General features: G+C 43.8%; 1 protein-coding gene across 2 annotated transcripts in view; it reads left to right on the top strand.

The window, feature by feature from the left end:
• PDE8A (phosphodiesterase 8A) overlaps positions 1–22,024 on the top strand; it is a 2,218,572-nt gene that overhangs the window by 1,961,029 nt on the left and 235,519 nt on the right. For both annotated transcript variants that reach the window (XM_086958243.1, XM_086958242.1), the window contains exon 17: positions 2,517–2,715. In XM_086958243.1, coding sequence (XP_086814369.1) covers positions 2,517–2,715 — 199 coding nt within the window. The remainder of the gene's footprint in view (positions 1–2,516; positions 2,716–22,024) is intronic.

The following is a 22,024-nucleotide window of genomic DNA, read 5'->3' as shown; positions in this document are numbered from 1 at the left end:
GTTTCCAACTGCCAAACAGCCAAACAAGGAAGAAATGTATAAAAGAGTTTAGTCGTGCTGCCTCAGTCTGGACTGGCAGGAATGGCGATTAAGGAGTGGCAACAAATTCCCAACAGCAACGACTGGCACACACTGATCGCCTTGTTACCCGGATGGCAGATGACAACCATTGAGCCAGTTGCCACCATTGCTATTGCCTGTCAGAGTACCAGAAGAAAGAAGAGACTGGCATAGCAGGGAGAATGAACCATGGCTACGTAATCATCGGACCTGGGGGGGGGGGTTACCTAGACTCAATGGGACCAATCAATCAAATGCCAGAAACCTCTCTTATTTTGTTTCCCAGCCCTGGCGAGGTCTAGTTTCGAGATTTGGAGAATTGAAGAGCACCTGTCATGAAAGGAAGGGATGGAAGCATCCTTCCAATGCTTACAGATTTCTCTGCGAGCCGCCAGGATGGAATAGAACAGAAGATCCTTCGCTGGACTACGAATTTGGTCCCCAACTCCAAAGATGACAATGTGAAGATCAATCGCTACTGTGAATCCTAGAGTAGATGAAAGTTTGCTGCTGATAGAGTCCCAAAAAGGTGCTAGGTGAGGACAGTCAAAGAACATATGCGTGTCCGGGGCCTCTTTTAAGCCACAACGTGCACAAGCCACTGGACCCCCCCATGGAAAACTTGGACAACCCCTGCGGGGAGTAGTAGGCCCTATGTAGGGTGAAAAGATGGTTTCTACGAAGCCAGGCTGGTTTGACTAAGTCCCACAGTACTTGCAGGACATTAACCACAGATCTTTCACATTCAGGCTCGGCATCGAGTCTCCACACAAAAGCTCAGGAAGGTGAAAATTGCCGTCAGTTTCTTCCAAGATCAGATTGTACCATAAAGAGATCTCCTTTTTTGCTTGCGGTTTATCTAGCAAAAGAGATTCAAGTTCACTGCCTCCCCCTAATGACATGTTGTTCCAGCGTGCTGTTTGGGTGGTTACTGCTTGAGCCTAACTCGATATTTGCAGATATTTAAATCTAGAGAGATTGGGCCCCACCTTGCTTACTAGATATTCCCAAGGAAGCAGGGTCCCTTCCAGAAACAGATCTCCCCAAACTGTTATTCTAGCCTCTCTAAGCGGGAGTGCTAGTATGTCACCCACCCAGCCTGGAGCCAAGGGAAGATCCCATATTGGAGATCTGCTAGAGTAGTACCCCAATTTTATTGAAGTTCTCACCGTAGCCCAAGTTCTTGCCAGACCCTGCAGCACCTTCAGTTTAACCTTTTTAAAGAATTTGGGGTCACCAATTTTAAACAAGTAGCCGGACTGCCCAACTCCTTCACACTTCAATAAAGCCAGAAACATACTCCCAATACCCTCATCTGTTGGCATTTTTAGGAGCATACATGCGTGTGATAATTGAAACGCCCACGCATAGATCTGCAAATCTGGGCCCGCCAGCCCCCCCTTCTCCCTGTAGCGCCTGATTTTCTTCCAGGCTATCCTTGGATTTTTAATATTCCAAATAAATGAAGTAATTTCACTCTGCAACTTAGCCAACAAAGAGGGGTAAAAAGAAAGTGGAATTGTGTTAAATAAAAAAGAAACCTTCGGTAGGATAGACATTTTCTCCAGATTTACTCTGCCTAATAAAGACAGGGGGAGGTGCTGCCAAGCTCTCATTAGCTTCCGACATTCTTTTGCAACTACAGCAAAGTTCGAGGGGGCGATCAGACTGATATCTTTGACGATGGTTAGCCCTAAATAACGGACACTTGTGCTTAGTTGCTCCTTAAATCTGCTCGCGTCATCATTCCACACCATTATCTCAGTCTTTGAGGCGTTTACCTCGTAGCCTGAGACCTCCCTACTCTCCCGACTGATCTGGATTGTTATTGGTTTGGAACTTTTTTATGTTTGTCAATGAGGCCACCACCTCTCAATATGCAATTTTGTTATTTTTTTGTTAAAAAATGTGCAAATTAATGTTTGTGAATTCACGAGTTGTTGACTTAGAGTGAATTTGTAAATCTATAAAAGGCAGTTTGTAAATGGCATACAACATTATCATTTCTGTAAATGACTGGATTTTGCAAAATGTGCTTGTCTCAATTAATTTTTAAGCAACAGAGGCAAAGTCTTTATTGAATTAGCCTGATAGGATTGCACATTTAGAAAACAAATATATACATATTATTATTTTGTGAGCTGGATCAGAAACCTCCACAGCTTAACTCTTGACAGCAGAATATAGTGGTTCACAGAATGTGAATGTTTGATTTTAAGCACAAATTATGTTGATACTTCCTTAGAGATGGTTTGATTAGATTTGGCATTATATTTTAATATATTTTTTGCTGTCTAAACTGAGGATTTTAAATGATTATATATTCCATGTTCCTGTAAGGGTGATATGATGACATACAGGTCATAAAATTAAACGTGCATGTATATTTTTAACTTCTTTTCTAATCACCACCTTTTTATTGTATAAACATAGACTTGTTTCTTTTTTCCATGTAGGCCTTTAGTCTATCTTGGTCTTAAAATATTTGCTCAATTTGGAGTCTGTGAATTTTTGAAGTGTTCCGAATCAACCCTAAGGTCTTGGTTACATGTTATTGAATCAAATTATCATTCAACAAACACCTATCATAATTCTACACATTCTGCTGATGTTCTTCAGGCCACTTCCTATTTTCTGTGTAAAGAAAGAGTAAAGGTAAGTTGAACATGGTAAGATATAGATCAATAAACTGAACCTAATTAAATCATAAGCTTCTAGCTAATAGTGTAAATGTATTTTTATTTATGGAGAAATACTTAAAGAGCTCCTTTACAGAGTCTTGACGAACATTTTATTTTCTTCTAAATTTCAGTAGTTATTATTTTCATTAACGTTTTGGGCGAATAGATAAAGAACTAGGATTACAGTGGCACAAATACACTGTAAAAACCCTCTTGAACTGCCACATATGGAAAGAAATAAGCAACGAAAAGAGAAAAATTACTGATACACTAAGTTTATAAATATGATGTATGCAAGTATACAGGGTAAGCTACCAAAGTAAGGTATAAAATCGAAACAATTTAAAGCCAGAAGTCAAAAAGGCTTGAAAATGTATAAGTCCAATTGGAGGTTGCCCAGCAGTTGGGATATGGAAGAGCAAAATGATGTTAGGTCATATCTTGCACTTAAAAATGTATGCAGTTGATAACACAAGTACAGCGATGAAGAAGAGCGAATAATAATGACGTTTACCAGTGAACAGTGAGTGGTAAGTTCCTCATTCTATTCTGTCAACAGAAAAATGAGCAATTCTTCATCTATTAATAAATACATCACTCCAAAAACTGTAATCTAACAATTAAGGTACAGCACCATTCAATAGAACACTTGTGCCAAAAGCTAATTGAATTCCCTGAACCACTTCTAGTCTGTATTGTTTAACGAAAGTATTTGGATTAGCCTGTATACCAGCCTTGCCTTGAGGAATAGAATATCCTTTCCAGCCAAATAATAAGAGTACATGACCATCTCTATGAATTGATTTAAAGTAACTCCGCAAGATTTGCAACCGCGCTCAGCTGTGCCAAAAGTATCTGATTGAGACTTCTAGTTGCAGATTACTTACTTTAAGAATATTCCCCCAGGGTCAGACTAGACCTGGAAACCATTCAAGTACCCCTGCACACCAGCAGGTGGCGACAATTGGCTCCACCTTGTTGTGTCGTCCGCGCTAGAAGTGATGTGCATGCTGACAGCAGTTATTTTCTTTTTGTGCAAATCTGCGGAGAGAGCTACATCCAGTCATTTTTTTTTTTATAATTCTTTTTATTAAAGAAACATCGGTACAAATAAACAATGCAGAAGGCACCATTAATCGACATGCTGTAAAGGCAAATAGAGAGGAAATTACAAACCTGACATCGAAGTGGAACATCAAGGGTAACATTCAATTCAGAACAATCCGGCTGCATGCAAATTTCCCCACAGTGGCTATTCCAAAGGCTCTATATACAGGCCCTTTTTATGGGGCATCCCCTGGCGACATAGACCGTCTTCTCTCTAAACATACACCGGTCAAGGTCTCTTTCCCAGGCCTCTAGCGATGGCGGTTTGATAGCCCCTACAGTTGTGAGATGTTTCTTTTTTGCTATTGCGAACCCTAAGGTAGCCCATGGTGTCTGATGAGTGTTCAGGTCAGTAGGTTCCCGTATGTTGAGGAGGCAACGTCTTGCCTCCGGCAACAGCCGGATGTGTAGTGCTGCCGACATTCTGTCATGAACCTCCTGCCCCCCAGTCACTTTTTGATTGACCTTTTTTTAGTTGTTTGGTCAAAGCTTCCCCCCAGAAAACCAGTGGGTTTTAAACCTTATGGTGCCTGTCACAGACAGATATCTGTGACAGACCCTCACCAGGTTTATCTTTGGTGTTAGGCGCCAGACCACGATTCCAAGACCTGTGAGGGCAGCTGCGCCATGCACCCGAAGTCATTGCGGGAGTGATCTCTGAAGGTTCTGGTCACCCGCTGTTGGACTACATGATGCTCAAGATCAGTCGTGTGGGAGGTCCTAGGACTGTTTGTAGAACTGATCTGGACATTGGCCATTGAAGGCATCGGGGAAGTCACACAAAAAATACAAGAAGTCGGAACAATCTTTGACGTCACCGCGCTGGTCTAAGGGTTCCAACAAGGTGCGGGAACAACATCACAAGTTGAGGCCCTGCTCCCAGGCATCTACCTCCTCTGTCTGGGTCTGCACCACACCTCTCAGTTTCCCAGAGTTGGAGTGCGTTTCTAGCTCAAGGTTTTTTATTAGGCCATGCACCCCATATTCCAGCGACCGACCACTCTGAAGCACCTTCAAGCGCCATAGGTTCAAAGGGAACCCCCCACTGGATTTCTGTCGGTGGGTCCTCCTTAGCGCCTGTCAAACCCCTTGGATATGGTGATTTATACGGAGCAACTCTACCTGTGAAACTGCCCCCTCCAGTGCCATTGTTCCAGGTGCTGCCAGCGCCCCACGGCGGCAATTGTCCCATCCCCATCGTCATACCCAAATCCGATATGGAGTTGAATGGGTGCCATCCGATCCCGACTCGGGACAGAAACAGACCTTTTGAGACGGAGCCAGTGCCTTTTTCCTTTGACAGGCCTTGTGAGGGGGACGATCGAAAGGAGTCTCAACCCTGACCACCTTGATGAGCCCAAAGACAACTGGTATGAGGAACTGGTAGATGCCAATGGTTTAGATACCTCACCAAACACTGGCTTGGTCTCTCCTGCTACCATGACTTAGGAGGAAGGGGCTTCCTTTACCATGGTGGTGCAGAGGGCAGCTGTAAGACCTGTCAGACTTAGGCAAAAAGTTTGAGGTAAGACGGCCCTGTTAGCTTCACTTTCTCCTGAACTGTTTTTCTTGGTTTTAGGACTCTGGTACATTACCATTGCTAACCATTACTAAAGTGCATGTGCTTACTCCCCTAAACATGATAGCATTGGTTTAGCCACATTTGGAATATTAAATGTACTTATATGTCCCTAGTAAAATGCACTATAAGTCCCCATACCCTGTAAATTAAATGCTACTAGTGGGCCTGCAGCACTGATTGTGCCACCCAATTAAATAGCCTTTTAAACATATCTCGGGCCTGCCACTGCCAATCATGCGTTCACCAAGAGGATCATGGAGGTTGCAGCACATCTGTGGTGGTTGGAGTTTCCTGTCTTCCACTACCTCAACACTTTGCTCTTGAATACAGGCTTGCCCCAGGTAGTCGTATCCCACCTCCAGACTACGGTGGACCTCATGCACTCACAGGGGTTAATTATCAACATACCACAGTCACACCTGCCTTCCTCTCAGAGTCTCCCTTTCATCAGAGCTTTTCTGGATAGTCAAGTCAAGTCAAGTCAGAGATTTATATAGCGCGCTACATACCCATAGAGACCCTATGGGTATGTAGCGCGCTATATAAATCTCTGACTTGACTTGGAAGGGGGAAAATTACTTGTCGAATATCCAAGTTTTGAGTTGCTTTCTGAATGCTAGGTGGTTCTGAGTAAGCCGAAGGTGAGTGAGGAGAGAGTTCCAGGTTTTGGCTGCCAGGTAGGAGAAGGATCTACCTCCCATGGTGGCTTTGTTGATGCGGGGAACAGTGGCTAGGGCTTGGTTGGAGGAACGTAGTTGACGGGAGGGGGTGTAGAAAGACAGTCGTGTGTTGAGGCATTCGGGTCCAAGATCGTAAAGTGCTTTGTGTGCGTGGGTTAATAGGCGGAAGGTAATTCTCTTATTCACGGGGAGCCAGTGGAGGTTTTTCAGGTGACCAGAGATGTGTTCTTTATGCGGGATATCAAGTATGAGCCTGGCTGAGGCGTTCTGGATGCGTTGGAGTTTTTTCTGGAGTTTTGCGGTGGAACCGGCGTATAGGGTGTTTCCGTAGTCCAGGCGACTCGTAACAAGTGCGTGAGTGACCGTTTTTCTAGTTTCGGTGGGGATCCAGCGAAAAGTTTTTTTAAGCATGCGAAGAATGTTGAAGCAGGATGATGAGACAGCGTTGACTTGTCTGGTCATTGAGAGTGAGGAGTCCAGGATGACGCCCAAGTTCCATGCGTGGTCCGTCGGGATGGGTGCTTTTCCAAGGGCCTCTGGCCACCAAGAGTCGTCCCAGGCGGAGGGGGAGGTACCTAAGATTAGGACTTCTGTTTTGTCTGAGTTCAGTTTCAGACGGCTGTGTTTCATCCACTCGGCTACTTCTTTCATTCCTTCGTGTAAGTTGTTTTTGGCGGTGTTGGGGTTCTTGGTGAGTGAGAGGATCAATTGGGTGTTGTCAGCGTAGGAGATGATGTTGAGATTGTGTTGGCGAACGATGGCTGCGAGGGGGCTCATGTATACGTTGAAGAGTGTGGGGCTGAGTGATGATCCTTGCGGCACGCCGCAGATGACTTCAGAGGCCTCTGATTTGAAAGGAGGGAGCCTGACTCTCTGAGTTCTTCCGGTGAGGAAGGAGGTGATCCAATCCAGTGCTTTTCCTTGGATTCCGATGTTACTGAGGCGCTGTAATAGGGTGCTATGGCAGACTGTGTCGAATGCTGCGGAGAGGTCAAGGAGGATGACTGCGACTGTTTCTCCATTGTCCAGTAGGGTTCGGATGTCGTCTGTTGCAGCGATGAGTGCGGTCTCAGTGCTATGTTTGGCTCGGAATCCGGACTGTGAGGGGTCGAGGGATTTGTTGCTTTCGAGAAAGGCGGCAAGCTGGTTGTTGACAGCTTTCTCGATGACTTTGGCCGGGAAAGGAAGGAGCGAGATGGGGCGGTAGTTTTTGAGTTCGGTGGGGTCAGCTGTGGGTTTTTTCAGAAGGGCGCTGAGTTCTGCGTGTTTCCAGCTTTCCGGGAAGGTGGCGGAGTTGAGGGAGCAGTTGATGACGTCTCGGAGGTGTGGTGCTATGATGGAGTCTGCTTTGTTGAAGATGTGGTGAGGGCATGGGTCGGTTGGGGATCCCGAGTGGATGGAGTTCATCAGGCGGATGGTGTCCTCAGTGGAGATTGGGTTCCAGTTGTTAAGGATGTTCAAGGGGGGAGAAGGTCCTGCAGAAGATTGGGTGGGTAGGTCTTCGGGTCGGTTGTCGAAGCTGTTGTGGATGTCTGCAATTTTGTTGTGGAAGAAGGAGACTAGGGAGTCGCAGAGGGCTTGAGAGGGGGTGATTTCGTTGGAGTTTGCTGAAGGGTTGGTAAATTCTTTGACAATGTTGAATAACTCCTTGCTATTGTGGGCGTTGTTATCTAGTCGGTCTTTGAAGGCGGCTTTCTTGGCAGACCGGATTAGTTGGTGGTGTATGCGGGTGGCGTTTTTGAAGGCGTCTTTGGTGTTGGTGTTTGGGTCTTTTTTCCATGCTTTTTCGAGGGAGCGGCAGAGTTTCTTGGATTTCTTAAGATCATCGTTGAACCAGGAGGCCTTCTTGCTGCTTAGTTTGTTTTGATGTTTTTTCAACGGAGCTAGGATGTCGGCGCTTTTGGATAGCCATTGGGTGAGGTTAATGGCTGCTTGGTCGGGGTTAGAGGAGTGGACAGGAGGGGTTTGGAGGAGCGATGAAGAGATCTGTTCGCTAGTGATTTTGTTCCAATTTCTACGCAGAGTGGGTTGAGGGTGGTGGTGGATTGTGGGCTTATTGAAGAAAAAGTGAACGCAGCTGTGGTCCGTCCAGTGAAGAGCTGTGGTGTGGCTGAAAGAGACGTAGTTGCTGGAGGTGAAGATAGGGTCGAGTGTGTGACCTGCAATGTGGGTGGGGGAAGTGACAAGTTGTTTAAGTCCAAGGTTTGCGAGGTTGTCCAGTAGGGTGGTGGTGCTGTTGTCATTGCTCTTTTCCAGGTGAAAATTGAGGTCTCCCAATAAGATGTAGTCCTCCTGCAGCCTCCAGCCTATCCTTTAGACGTCAAGTCTAGGGTGAAGCATACCATTGGCATATGTGGGCTCTGTAGTGGGACCTGAAGTCCCAGTGGGCATCAGGGGAACCTCTCCAACCTGGTCAAGATATCGGAGAGAACTTCAAAATACCTGCAGTAGTTACTAACAACCTGTGATTGGGTCAATGGTAGAGACATCTCCCAGCCCATCTCAGAGCTGACTCTATCCATCTTGGATAGGGGAAGATCAGAGGACTCTGGTGTCCGGTGGAGACTCAGCTTCACATAAAAATTTTGGAGCCAAGAGCAATCCGACTGGCATTGAAAGTATTTGTTCCTTCCACCAGGGGATGCTATGCATGTGTTCAGGAATAACACCACTGACATGTCGGATTGCAACGAGTGGGGCGGGCTCTATGTGCCTCCGGATATGGTTAGAATGTCAGGACATTTTCCTTGTGCTTCATCATTTGTCAGACTTGCTAAATGCAAGAGCGGACAAACTCAACTGTCTGTGCCCACCAAATCACGAAAGGTGTCTCCATCCGGAGGTGGTGCAAGGACTCAGAGAATGGGGAGAACCTTGGTTAGACCTTTTTGCCATGCCGAGAATGAGCAGTGTCAGCACTTCTGCACACTGAGTTCCCAAGGCGACTCTTGCTCGAAGAAGCATGGCCTATATTAGAAACTGTTTCTTTTAAGATATTGCACTACCCCTTATTGATCATGCATGGCTATGGTTTTATTGTTTGATTTTATCTGTGCTTTTTTGGATATATCATATCCGAAAAAAAAATTTGATTGATTGATTGAAGACGCTTTTCGTCTATAGCGCAGCTCAGGCCTCCTCTACGCCTTTCCGCCAATACTACTACTGCAGCCCTGAGTTCTCAAGAACGACCGGGCCCAAGTCATTCTTGCGGCTCCGGTTTGGAAACTGGGTGTTTGGTATCCAGAACTGCTGAGTCAGGGCATATGTCCTTTGATAAGGCTGCCCTTCTGGGAGGATCTTCTGTTTCAGCAGCAGGGCAGGGTCCTGTACCTGAACCTGCGCATACTCCGCCTTCATGCGTGGAGATGAGCGGCCACAGCTGACAGTTTTTGATATCCCTTTGTAAGTCTTTGATGTTATTCTGGCAGCCAAGTGTCCCTCAACTAAGACAGTACTCGCATGCCAGGTGACAAATGTGTGGCATGGTGCACCTCAAAACAGGCCGATCCCATTTCCACACCTTCATTCGAGATACTATTGTTCTTTCTCTCTTTAGCCCAGCAAGGCTTTGCTCTAGGCACCATTAAAGTATATCTTGGCTCTCTTGCGGTTCTTGGATAAACCCTTTCTGTTTAAGTCACCTGTTTTGACTCTCTTCTTGAATTTACTCCAATATGTGTTCGCCCCCAAAGCTCTTCATTATGCCCCAATTGGACCTGAATTTAGTCCTTACAGTCTTGATGCGCTCGCAATTAGAGCCCATGCATACCTGTCGGTTTACTCTGTCATTTGCCCCTTTAAGACAGCTTTTCTGGTAGCCATAACAATCGGGCACCTTCCTTACATATCCTTTTTTCCAAGAAAGACTGGTTCTGAGAACGTGTGCCTCCTTTTTACCAATGGTTTTCACTCCCTTCCACATAGACCAAAACATCACACTGCTAACGTTCTTTGCTCTACCTAATCCTTCCAAAGAAGAGGAGAGACACTACCATCTGGATCCAAAAAGATCATTTTCCTTCTACATTGATCGTACAATGGGTGTCAGGGTGAAGACTGGAAAAGTCTTTGCAGAAACGGCCCATCTCACAATGGATTTTGCTCTCCATTAAAATCTGTTAATCACTGGCCAAGAAGCAACCCCCTGAGGGCTTGCAGGCTCATTCCACTAGAGCCAAGGCTTCAATCAGTGCATTAGCTTGCCAAGTCCCTGTCCTGGGCATCTGCGAGGTGGGTATCTCTGCACATGTTTATGAAGCAGGCCTTTTGTGATGGGCACTTTACCTGTTCAGTCCTCCAGGACTTCCTGGTCTAAATCAGTTGTCAGACCCTCCTCCGAGGAGGCATTGCTTGGGTATCTGTTCTAAGTTAAGAAATCTGCAACTAGAGGTCTCTAGCAGATGAAGAAGTTACCTCCGGTAATCTCATATCTGATAAAGACTATCTAGCTGCAGCTTCCTTACTGGTTCACCCATCCTCCCTTCTCTGTGAAAGAATTTCTCTGTGTAGGGAGATCCTTTTGAGGTCCCCAGTGCCGGCACACTGCTACATGAGTAGACTTGGTGCTCCATGCTTTTGGCGCATAAATGTTGAGAAAAATAACTGATGTCACTGCACAGGGGTCGTGCCTATATAGACTCACAAACATCTCTTGTGGCGTGGGCTACACCAACACCACCTACCGGTGAACAGGGATACTGCTTGAAAAGTTTCTGGATCCAGTGTGACGCCTGGGAAGTCTATACAAGATTAGGCATTACCAAAGGTAAGTAACTTGTTCTATAAGCAGCCTGTTGTACATCTATACTCAGTGGCCCTGAGAATATAACTGTTAACAGCACTTACTACATTAAGCGCTTGTAACTGTTTAGCCTGCTCAAAAGATGGGTTTAATCAGAGAGATGAAGAGTCACCCCTTGATATCTGTGAAAAGCTGAGTCAATTTAGAGAATAACATCAAGGCACATCTGATCCTCAAACACATTCAGATATTGAGAGAAGCCAGCAAAAGCACCAAATTCCCCAGGCTTCCTTGCACTGATCATGGCTACTAAAATAAGTCCTTGAAGGACAAATTATTTTACAAAGGGCTCAAATGGCAGAGACTGCATGACTGGCAAAATAAGAGAGAGCTCCCAAGGAGGAGTCAACATCCTTACATTTGGTCTCAATAAAGAGAAACCTCTGAAAAAACTTTTCACTTAGATCTCAATGAATAAACTCCGCAGAAGGGGTAAAAATGGTTTTAATATCCGATCACTGCAACCACAAGAAGGCGACTGACCAGGCCTACTTCGAAACCACCATGTAAAAATAGAAGCACTTTAGTCTTTATTCATGATCGTCTACTTAAAATCATTACATGATAAAAAGCATAAAAAGCTTAAACTGCAGAATCCAAGTGCACTTGCAGGTTGTTCTAAAATTAGTGACTAATGTCAAAATGCATTAAAATTGGAAAATGGCAGAAAGCAATGTATTTTAATATAACGACGTAGAGTCAAACAAGATTACATAGCTGTAGGAGACAACGATATGTACCTTGTACATGTTGTATATTGGCAGTACGACAACTCTGTTTGGAAATAGGTTAAAAGTTCAATATGTAGTATTCTGTGTGTCCTAAATTATCTAGATTGGGAAAGTGGTTGTGCTCGACAGTACAGTAGTGCCATAGGCATAGGTGGGTATATTGTATCTTAACAGCACGTTTTTTTTTTTATTCTTTTTTATTTTCATCATCATCAAGGGCAATTTTATACAGAATACATTGATTTAAACGTTATAATCATTTTTGAACATCATACACAAAATCACATTGATAAACATTCCATCTGAATAATTTGCTACTGTGTGTGGAGTGACAAAATATATATATATACGATAAACAAAGTAAAAAAAAAACCTTAAGGTAGCATGATGTGTAAAGAGAAGCTTTTCCCCCTTTTTTTAATGTATTTTTTTAATTTTAAATAGGAGGACATATTACTACATTTTTGAATAAATCATATTACATTCCTTCCATTGCCAATGGTCCCCATAGCTTCCCTAACTTGACCATTGATCCAATTCCCCTTGCCTTTGCAAGAGCTGCTTCTAGACCATAAATATCCCTAATAATTCTCCACCAATCTCCTGCAACGGGGGTGTATCAGAGATCCATACCCTCAACAGCCAACCTGGCCGCGGCCATCAGAATTGTAAAAAGGCGCGCTATTGCTGGGGCATTATCTTTATATCCCAGCATAATTTCAAGATCTGTGAGTGGTTGACCCAATCTCAATTTAAGAAGTAATATTTTTTCGATGGTGTTCCAATATCCCCTTAATTTTGGGCATTCCTTGAACATATGTTTCAGATTGGCCGCATATAGCCCACATTTTGGACAGTTTGCTTTAGCCCCCGTATTATTTCCCTTGGCCCACTTAACTATTCTTGCTGGCTTGTAATATGACCCACATGTGATGCGTAACTGCTGTAACTGCAAGCTAACAGAATGAACTGAATCCTTGACATTGCATAAAACCTGTTTGACCATTCTCGGTGTTACATTAATTCCCAATGTTTGTGTCCACTGTCCTGCCATTTTTTCACTGCCCTCTGTCCTAAAGCTGTGAATAAGAGCATACATTAAACTAATAACTGATTTAGTCTTCCCTCCATGAATGCAATCCCAAATGTCTGATTGTTTAATTTCATTAGCTCCCACATTTGGCATAAGATAGTTTTTGATCTGCATATATTTGAACAAAAAATGATCCAGGAGTTTATAAACTAGTTGTAAATCCTTGAATAGCTTAAGCCCTTTATCATTATATAGATCAACCAAGCTAGTTATTCCATAAGTCGCCCAAAATGTGCCTGCTTGATCCTGAAACACTATTAAGAGGAACAATGGTCCAATATAGGCCACAATAGGTTACTATATGAATCCACAGTCCAGCCGGACTAGGAGTTTTATTCAACAATAGTTAAGAATATAGTCAATAATTCTGAAACAACAGTTTCTATGATAGGGCACAAGCCTGTACCCTATATAGGAAAAGGAGTGTGTGGAACATTACAGATTAATCAAACAAAACATATAAACATAAATACAGGCAAAAACTTTGAGCTGTAGTCACTCACATGTATTATATTATGCAGCGAGTTTAACCAGAAATAGAAACCACACAAGTTAGGCGCAATGGAAAACTGTGGTGCTATTTATAAGTGTCGATGTTTCGATCCCATCGCTCATTAATTCTCGGGATCATCATCAGGACCAAATAAATTACATTTGCCTGGTAAAAGTAATAATAGCCCGAAACAATTTTGGGCGCTTGCTGCAGCCAAGGAAAACGGCGCTGTAGCCGCCAGATGGTTGCCGCTTTTAAGAACCAGCCCAAGTGCGGCAGGTAGGTAGAAAACCTTGCGGTAGAGGGGATTTAATCTCCCGTAATATCCAGATAATTATGAGCTCCCGGGGTTCAGGATTGCTGGTCTCTAAGACGGGCCTGCTCAATTTTTGATGTGGAGGGCTGGAAACAGCAACGGTGTGCTGTCAATGGCACGATGGCTTGATCCTGAAACACATCAGGGAGAGCTGGATTTCCCCATATTGGATAATATTTATGAAATATAGGTAATTTACACCTTATAGCCATTGCCTGCCAGATATGTACAATATCAGTTATAGTCTCAAATTTTACTCTTTTGTAAAAGTTTGGATCTCTGATGCCATATAGAAATTTTTCTCTCTGTTTTCCTAGCATAAATGTGAATATAGAGTCGTTCTGACCTAGACCGAGCAAGTTCCGAAACCGATCCGTAAACGAGGCCCAAAAGTAGAGTTTAAAATCTGGGAAACCCAGTCCTCCTTGCTCAAAACTTGCTTTTAGCAACTCAATCGACCGCCTTGGTTTTTTGTAGCCCCAAATAACCCTCAAGTTTTTTGAAGAATGTATTGGGGATTTTCAGAGAAACAGAACAAAATAAAAATAGGAATTTGGCTAAGATTTTCATTTGTATCAAATTGCATCTACCTATCAATCCTATAGGGAGCCTGTGCCAAATTTTTAATAATTTGATAGTTTCTTTTAGAAGAGGTTCATAGTTTAAGGTAATAATCTCGTTGATATTTGCGGCTAATTTTACCACCAGATAGGTTACAGTGGTACATATCCCAACATTAGAGTAATGGAGCCCAGCTGTTGTGAGCACTTGAGTTTTGTCAGTATTTAGTTTGTACCCTGCAACTCTACCAAATTTCTCTGCTTCTTTCCTAATGCTTATTATTGCATCATTCGGATTGACTGTATAAACCGCAATATCATCGGCGTAGGCTGTGATTTTAAGATTAATAGTGCCTGCTTCCAATGATTTAATCAGTATGCAGTTCTTTAATGTGCACCGAAACTACTCTATATACAGGGCAAATAACAGTGGGGACAGAGGGCATCCCTGCCTTGTCCCACACTGAATCTGAAATGAGGATGAGCAGAGTCCCCCATAAGATAGCTTGGCCTGCGGGTTGCAGTATAAGGCCTTTACACAAGTCATGAACTGAATACCAAAACCAATTTTGGACAATACTGCCCATAAGAAGTCCCATCTGACACGATCAACCGCTTTTTCTGCATCTCAAAATATCAAACCAAATTCAGTCCCCTTTTTGTCTGCAAAGTCAAATGCCCCTATAGCTGTGTTTACGTGTGTAGTAGTGTCCCTCCCCATAATAAAACCATGCTTTGTGTTTGAGACTAAATGAGGCATTAGTGGAGCTAATCTTGTTGCCAACATTTTTGAATTTTTTTTTTGCATCACTGTTGATACGAGAAATTGGTCGATATGAACCGCATTCTGTAAGTACTGCTTGAATCACTCTACACATTGGCTCCAGCAGTACCTTTTTAAATGATTTATAGAATTCTAAGGTTAGTAAATCATCTCCCGCCGCCTTTCCTGATGGTAGTATCATTATTGCCCGTTCCACCTCTTCCACTGATACTGTATCCTCTATCATAGTTGTCTCATCTGCATCTAATACTGGTATATTACTGTTCTCAATATAGCCATCAATTTCTGCTTGGTTTGGAGGCCATACTAATGAGTAGAGCTGCTGATAGAACATATGAAATTATTACAAGATTGTCGATATTTCGGTGTGCATATGTCCATCCTCCCCCCTTATAGCACTTATTCTCGTTTTTGCTCTTGCCTCTGCCGTTTGATAAGCCAAAATCTGCCCTATGTGTTCACCATATATATATTTTTCAAGTCGGCATTTATTATAACTTATAGCCACTTTGTCTCTTATAGACTGCTTTACTAACACTCTAGCATCAATCAGGGCAAATAATAGAGTCCCCTGATTTAAATGTCCCTTTTTAACTGCTTCTGCATGCTGCAATTCGAGATCTCTTAGAGTGCTCAGTCAAAGCTCCATTTAATTTTTGCCTTTCTTATTTTGAGAAAAAATATATTTTGTGTGATACCCTAGGCAAAAGCTTTCATTGTATCCCAAACAATTATTGGTGATGCTGTCCCTGTGTTAATTCTCAAAAATTCTTCTAATTCTTGTGCCATAATATCTAAGTAATCCCCATCCATCAATAAGTATCTCGGGAAAGAAAAAGGTCTAGTCTCCCTTTTTACTATATCCACTTTAAATACTAGAATAATAGGATTATGATCCAATGTTACACGAGGGCAGATTTCCATATCTGTTGTGCTAATTAGTTCCTCCGATATCCATACCATATTTATTCTTGAATAAGATTAATGAGGAGGTGAAAAGAATGTATATCCTGGTATTGTCGCATGTTTATTTCTCCATAGGTCTTTAACGGAATGTGACCTCGCCAATTGGAGTATGGCGGCCATTCTTTGAATACGTCTTTTCCTGGAAGAATCTACATCGTAATCTATGACACAATTAAAATATCCTATGATTAGTTTTTTGCCCTCAAAGTTTAGCAATTCCATGCTGAGATATTCAAAAATAGTAGTATCATCCACATTGGGGCCATATATTGCACAAACCACCCATGTTTTGCTTCCCTTCTCAAATTGCATAGTAGCCCATCTGCCTCTATGGTCAGATTGGGTTTTTAGCACTCTGCAATTGAACCTTTTATCTAATAAAATCGCTAATCCTTTCGCCGATATCGATTGAGTAGTACATGTAATAACCTCATACCCCAAATGTTTTAGTACATTTCGGTCTTTGTAGGCGATATGAGTTTCTGTTATGACTACTATCTGAGGTTGATACATTTTCAATTCTTCCCGGACTAGTTTACGTTTAGTTGCATTATTTAAACCTGCCACGTTCCAAACTATACATTTAAAATTATCCATGATTCAGTTTTTTATATTTTAGCAGTGTCCCCCCTGCTTTTACTGTCCCATCAAACATACCAATTCTTATTGCATTTCCATTAACAAAATTATGTAGCACCCCACTGTTTATCTTATATCTTTTGTGCCCTAATCATGATTTTTCATTTTTCTACCTACTTTTCTCTCACCCTGCCCACCAACCACACCTGCCCCTTACATGACAAGAACACCCTCCCCCCTCCCTGTCCCATGAGAGAGGATGGCCCCCTTTATCCAGCTGCTGTTGACAAAGCAGCCCTTAGTGAGCTTCAGCCTTGAGCCATGAGCCTCGCCCCTGCCCCCTTATAAAAAAACATTTCTGCAATTCCCTAAAATTTATGAAAAAATTGATACTTAGATTAAGTCATAGTTACCACCCTTCAGGCTACTCTAGTTGCATAAGGGAAAGAAAAAAAAGAAAAAGAGGAAAAGTTAATTAAGTATGTAAGGGAGAAAAGGGGAGCAATACTTCAACAATATATCAGGTACAGAACTATCAACTTTGTCCTTACATATGTCAACTACTTTAATATTACCGACTTATTCTACAAACTTAGTATACAATTGTATATTTCAACTTTGCCATAAGTGTGGTCTGATATATTTTGTTTTTATAGCTCAGCTATACAGATAGATTCATACAAAGTATCTAAATATCAACAATAGTTCTTATGCTTATAATCAGCATTTTACTTTTGCCCTATAGCCCCAGTTTGTCACTTAGCAATAGCAATTCAATTTCTTTTTCCCCTATAAAGAAGTAACAGTGCCCATCCTTCATGATTTTCAATCGTGCTGGTTCTTGTAAGAATACCTGAGCTCCAAGCGCTTTTATTGGGTCAATGTATTGACTTAACCTCCATCGCCTATCCATAGTCGCCTTGCTCAGATCTGATCTAACAAAAAAAATAAAATCCCCAACCTTAACTGGTGTATTAGGTCGAGCCCTGAATGCTACTGCCTGTCTCAGCAAAAAGTTTCCAAAATAGATCATTATTGGTCGTAGATATTGCCCGCCTTTGTTCTTTTGAGATATTGGCAATCTATGAACTCTCTGCAGCTGGGAGTCCCAATCCCAATCGGAGAGATCAGGGAAGGCCTTTTGGAACAGCTACACCGTGTAAGCCCTCAGGTCTGTCCCCTCTGATCCTTCAGGGATACCAAAGAGTCTTAGCTTTTGCCGATGTTGTCTATTTTCAATGTCCTCCAGTTTAGTCTGCATCAATTTAATTTGGTCATCCCTTCTCTTTGCAAGCTCGGCTGCGCAAATGGATTGTTTCTCAGTCTCCGTAACCCTCTGTTGCAGCTCTGTAATATCTTGAGTTATACCTCCCAGCTTACTTGCCATCTCCTGCAGAGACTGTTGCATTCTGCTATTATTCTCTAGAACTTGAATGTAATGATGTTGAGCTTCCTGTCTTTCCTCCTTCAATAATTGTAGTATTAGAGTCAATGATGGAGTGGTGTCATCTTGATATTATCATTCACTGCTGCTGTTATTATTGCTTCACTCTCAGTTGCCATCTCTTCGCTTGCTTCTTTGGCTGTACCTAGAATTCCTTGAGTACCTTGAGCCCCTTGAATAGCTTGAATAATAATAATAATAATAATAATACGGAATTTTGTATAGCGCGAACAGCTACCTCACGAGGAGGTGTCCCGGCGCTGAGAGAGCAGGTGATAAGACCGCGGAAGCTGGAGAGGGTAGCATTTAGCGTGGCTCGGTAAACAGCCAGGTTTTCAGCAAACGTTTGAAGCAAGCTTCAGATGGGGCCTGTTGAAGAGTGACGGGTAGTGAGTTCCATAGTTTTGCCACATTGGCCGAGAAGGTTCGTCCGCCCAGCCGGGCTCTTTTTGCTCTAGGGGTTGCCAGTCGAACATGGTTATTGGATCTGAGAGAGCGGGATTGGGAGTACCTTGGTAGTCGAACTTTCAGGTAATTTGGGCAGTTTCCGTATATAGATCTGAAGGCCAGAGTAAGTGCTTTGAATTTTATTCTACTAGCAACTGGTAACCAGTGAAGGGAAAGGAGGTACAGAGAGACTGAGTGCTTGAACGGAATCCTCATTAAAAGTCTCGCAGCCGCATTTTGAACCAGTTGTAGTTGCTGTATAAGGTACTTTGGTAGGCCCAAATACAGACCGTTAGCGTAATCCAGCCTGGATGTAACTGTGGCGTGGATTACAGTTTTTCGGCAGCTAACTGGTAGAAGTCGAAGGATCTTACGTAGATTCCTCAGCTTGCTCATACAGCAGCCAGCAACTTGCTGTATGTGTGATGCAAAGGACAACTTATCATCCCATCGCACCCCTAGATTTCTTGCTGAATGGCTCGGCGAGGAAGCTTGACCCATCTCTGCCGGCCACCACAAATCAGATGGTGGGGGGGGGGTCTTTGCCAAAGAAGATCACCTCAGTTTTACTAGTGTTGAGTTTTAGTTTATTAGTGTTCATCCAGCAGGCTACGTCTTGTAGGCACCCCTTGAAATTTAAGAAGGCTGCCTCTGATACTTCTGAGTATGGGAACACCAATTGGGTATCATCGGCGTATGAGATTGCCTTGATCCCCCAATTGGCGATCAGCGTGAAGAGTGGAGCCAGGTAAACATTAAATAGGAGTGGGCTCAGGGCCGAGCCCTGTGGGACGCCACAGCTCAGAGCTTTAGGTGTAGAAGAGACGTCCCTTAATGCCACCTTCTGAGTTCTTTGAGTCAGATAGGACTGGAACCACTCCAGTGCCTGATCCTGGATACCTATCTCCGCCAGTCGAGACAGTAGTATAGCGTGGTCGACCGTATCAAAGGCGGCCGACAGATCCAGGAGCACCAGCATCGCTGAGTCTCCCGAGTCCATCGTCCACCTCACTGACTCTGCCACCTCAATTAAAGCTGTTTCGGTGCTAAATCCAGGTTGAAAGCCTGATTGCGTCTCGTGTAGAGTTTTATTGTGTTTAATGAATTGGTTTAATTGCCGCTGGATAACTTTTTCAAGCATTTTGCCTGGTGCTGCGAGGAGGGAGATCGGACGGAGATTATTGAGATCCTTAGGGTCCCCATTAGGTTTTTTCTTTAGGGGGAGGAGAGTGGCATGTTTCCAAATATTCGGGAACACCCCCCGATGAGATGGACAGATTCCATATACGCTGAATAGCGGGGGCCACAAAGTCAGCTATGCGGCTCCAGAGTTTAGGAGGGCAAGGGTCGTCTGGCGAGCCCGATTTACAGCGACTTAGTTCTCGCTTGACCATATTTAGGTCTATTAAATCAAATTGTGTCAGGGTAGCACGGTTCGGTATTAAATCCGCTGAATCTGATTTTACCGTGGTCTTCACTGGCCCAAAAGACTCATATACTTTCTTGATTTTAGAGTCAAAAAAGTCAGAGATGCTGTTGCAAAACGAGATTGATGGGGGAACTTCCCTCTCAATGCATAAGGGTTTGAAAAAAGACTGAACTATTTTAAAGGTTTCTTTACTTGAATGTTCAGCTTGCTGAATCGAGTTCGCATAATACTGTTTTTTTGCTTTTCTGATGGCTTTATGCAATTTTTTCGATGATTCCTTATAGCAGGCCTTCTCTGCAGGATCATAATTTTGCCTCCGAAGTCGCTCCAACTTTTTACAGTGCGATTTTTGCACTCTGAGCTCCTGAGAGAACCAGGGGGCAGATGGGGAGTCTCGTTTGGATATTGTGGCTGTTGCCGGAGCTATAGATGTTAGCATATTCCTGATCCAGTCATTAAGAAGCTGAGCATCGGTGTCAGCATTGGAGGAAAAGGTCGGCAGGGTCTCAGCTAGATGTGGACCCATAGTAGCTGGGACCAGCTTGCTCCATTGTCTCTTCATGAACGAGCACTTGCTGGTCACAGGTTTGTCAGCCGTTACTATAAGTTGAAATGGTATCAGGGAATGGTCTGACCATATCAAAGGTAGTGGGGTGTTAGCCGTCATATTAGTGATGTTGGAAAATATTAGATCAAGCGTGTGGCCCGCTTGAATAGCTGGAATAGCTGGAATAGCTAGAATAGCTTGAGTGGCCTGAGTGCTTTCTATATTGCTTTCTGTATTGTGTGTGGATCTCACCACCTCCACCCCCCCCATCTTGGGGCTACCCATCGAGGGCGTCAATTGATCTTTTGCTGGAGTACCAGCAGATAGCATGCTTCTATAGCCCCCCTTTGTCTGCACCCATTTGTGCAGGGGGCTGTTAACTGGAATTGGCTTCCCGCAAGGTAGAACCACATTCAGTCCCGCATTCAAACCCGCAGGTGACTTTTTCTTAGTGTTTTTCTTATTTTTCACCTTCCCCTTTCCTCGCTTATCTATAGGTTTGTTGAATGCGGAAGGTTCTATATCATTCAGATCATCGAAAGAATCCGTCTCCTGACCCTCTTGCCTCTCCCCCTCGTCAGCAGTTTCTCCTTTCCCTGCCATTGCCACTACCAATCTCCTTACGTGTGTTGCCTTATTTCCCCCAGGCGTCTTGCACATTGTGAGGAGGGTATCGGTCAGCACCCCATTCATATGCTTCGGCCGCTCTGTCGAACCCACAGTACCACCATTGCATAACTCAAATGCCACAGCTCGGCTGCTATCAGCCATATCCATATTATCCATTTCAGTCATTAAGTCATTAGTGCAGATTGCATCAGAAAAGACGACTGGTGTCTCTACAACAGTAGCAGTATCTGAAACAATATCTAAGACAGCCGCAGCTGGGACCATGGGAGCACTAGCGACATCTGCAGTAATAGCTTTCACACCGCCATCACCGGATATATTATCAATACCAGCAGCAGCAGCAGGGATTAAAGCTGTAGTTGCAACATTGTTACCTCCCTGTTTGTCGGCCCCCAACGCTTTGCTCCCAGGCAGCTTGTCTGTCTTTTAACATCTCTGCCATTTTTTCCCGCCAGCTCCGGCTTCATCTGCATCATCAGCGCGGAGAGCCTGCGACTCTCCCACCACAGGGTTCTTCCCTGCTCGGGTGTTCCTTGGAGCCGTCTTCGGAGCCATATCATAAAGCAATGGAAATGGAAAAACAGGGGCGGACACCAAAGCCGGTAATCTGACCAAAACCGGAGTTGCAGTAGTTGCGGTCGCGGTTGCGCCCGTTTTGGTCGGAACTACAGCCAGCCTCAGCCTCAGACCCGACCAGTCGGCAACCATCCAATCTCTGAATCGTCCCGCCAATAGCCAGATCACCTGTGCAGATCGCCGAGCAGTTTGCCCCGGTCTTGAAGCAATGGAACACCACATCTACACTTTCTCCTCCGCTCAGGCCTCCTTATAGGTATTACCGTCTTTTTCCTTAGTTGCGTTGTGTGGTACTGTTGTTAGAGGTAATCTCCGAAAAGTCTCTCAGTTTCTTTAGAAGATTTGCACCAAAAACTATTGTTCAGAGACAGCAGACAGCAACATGACCATACGATTTAACTTTGGCGGGGACAAGGCATCCTCAGGCTGAACTCCGTGACGGCTTCAGTCCGCCAACAGCTCTGTTTAAAAGTAAGTTAAAAGATTCAATGTGTGATTGGTTGTGTTTCCTAAGC

The sequence above is a fragment of the Lissotriton vulgaris genome, chromosome 2_1 (genome assembly GCF_964263255.1).
Source record: "Lissotriton vulgaris chromosome 2_1, aLisVul1.2, whole genome shotgun sequence".
NCBI lineage: Eukaryota > Metazoa > Chordata > Amphibia > Caudata > Salamandridae > Lissotriton > Lissotriton vulgaris.
This window is presented reverse-complemented; position numbering and strand designations above follow the sequence as displayed.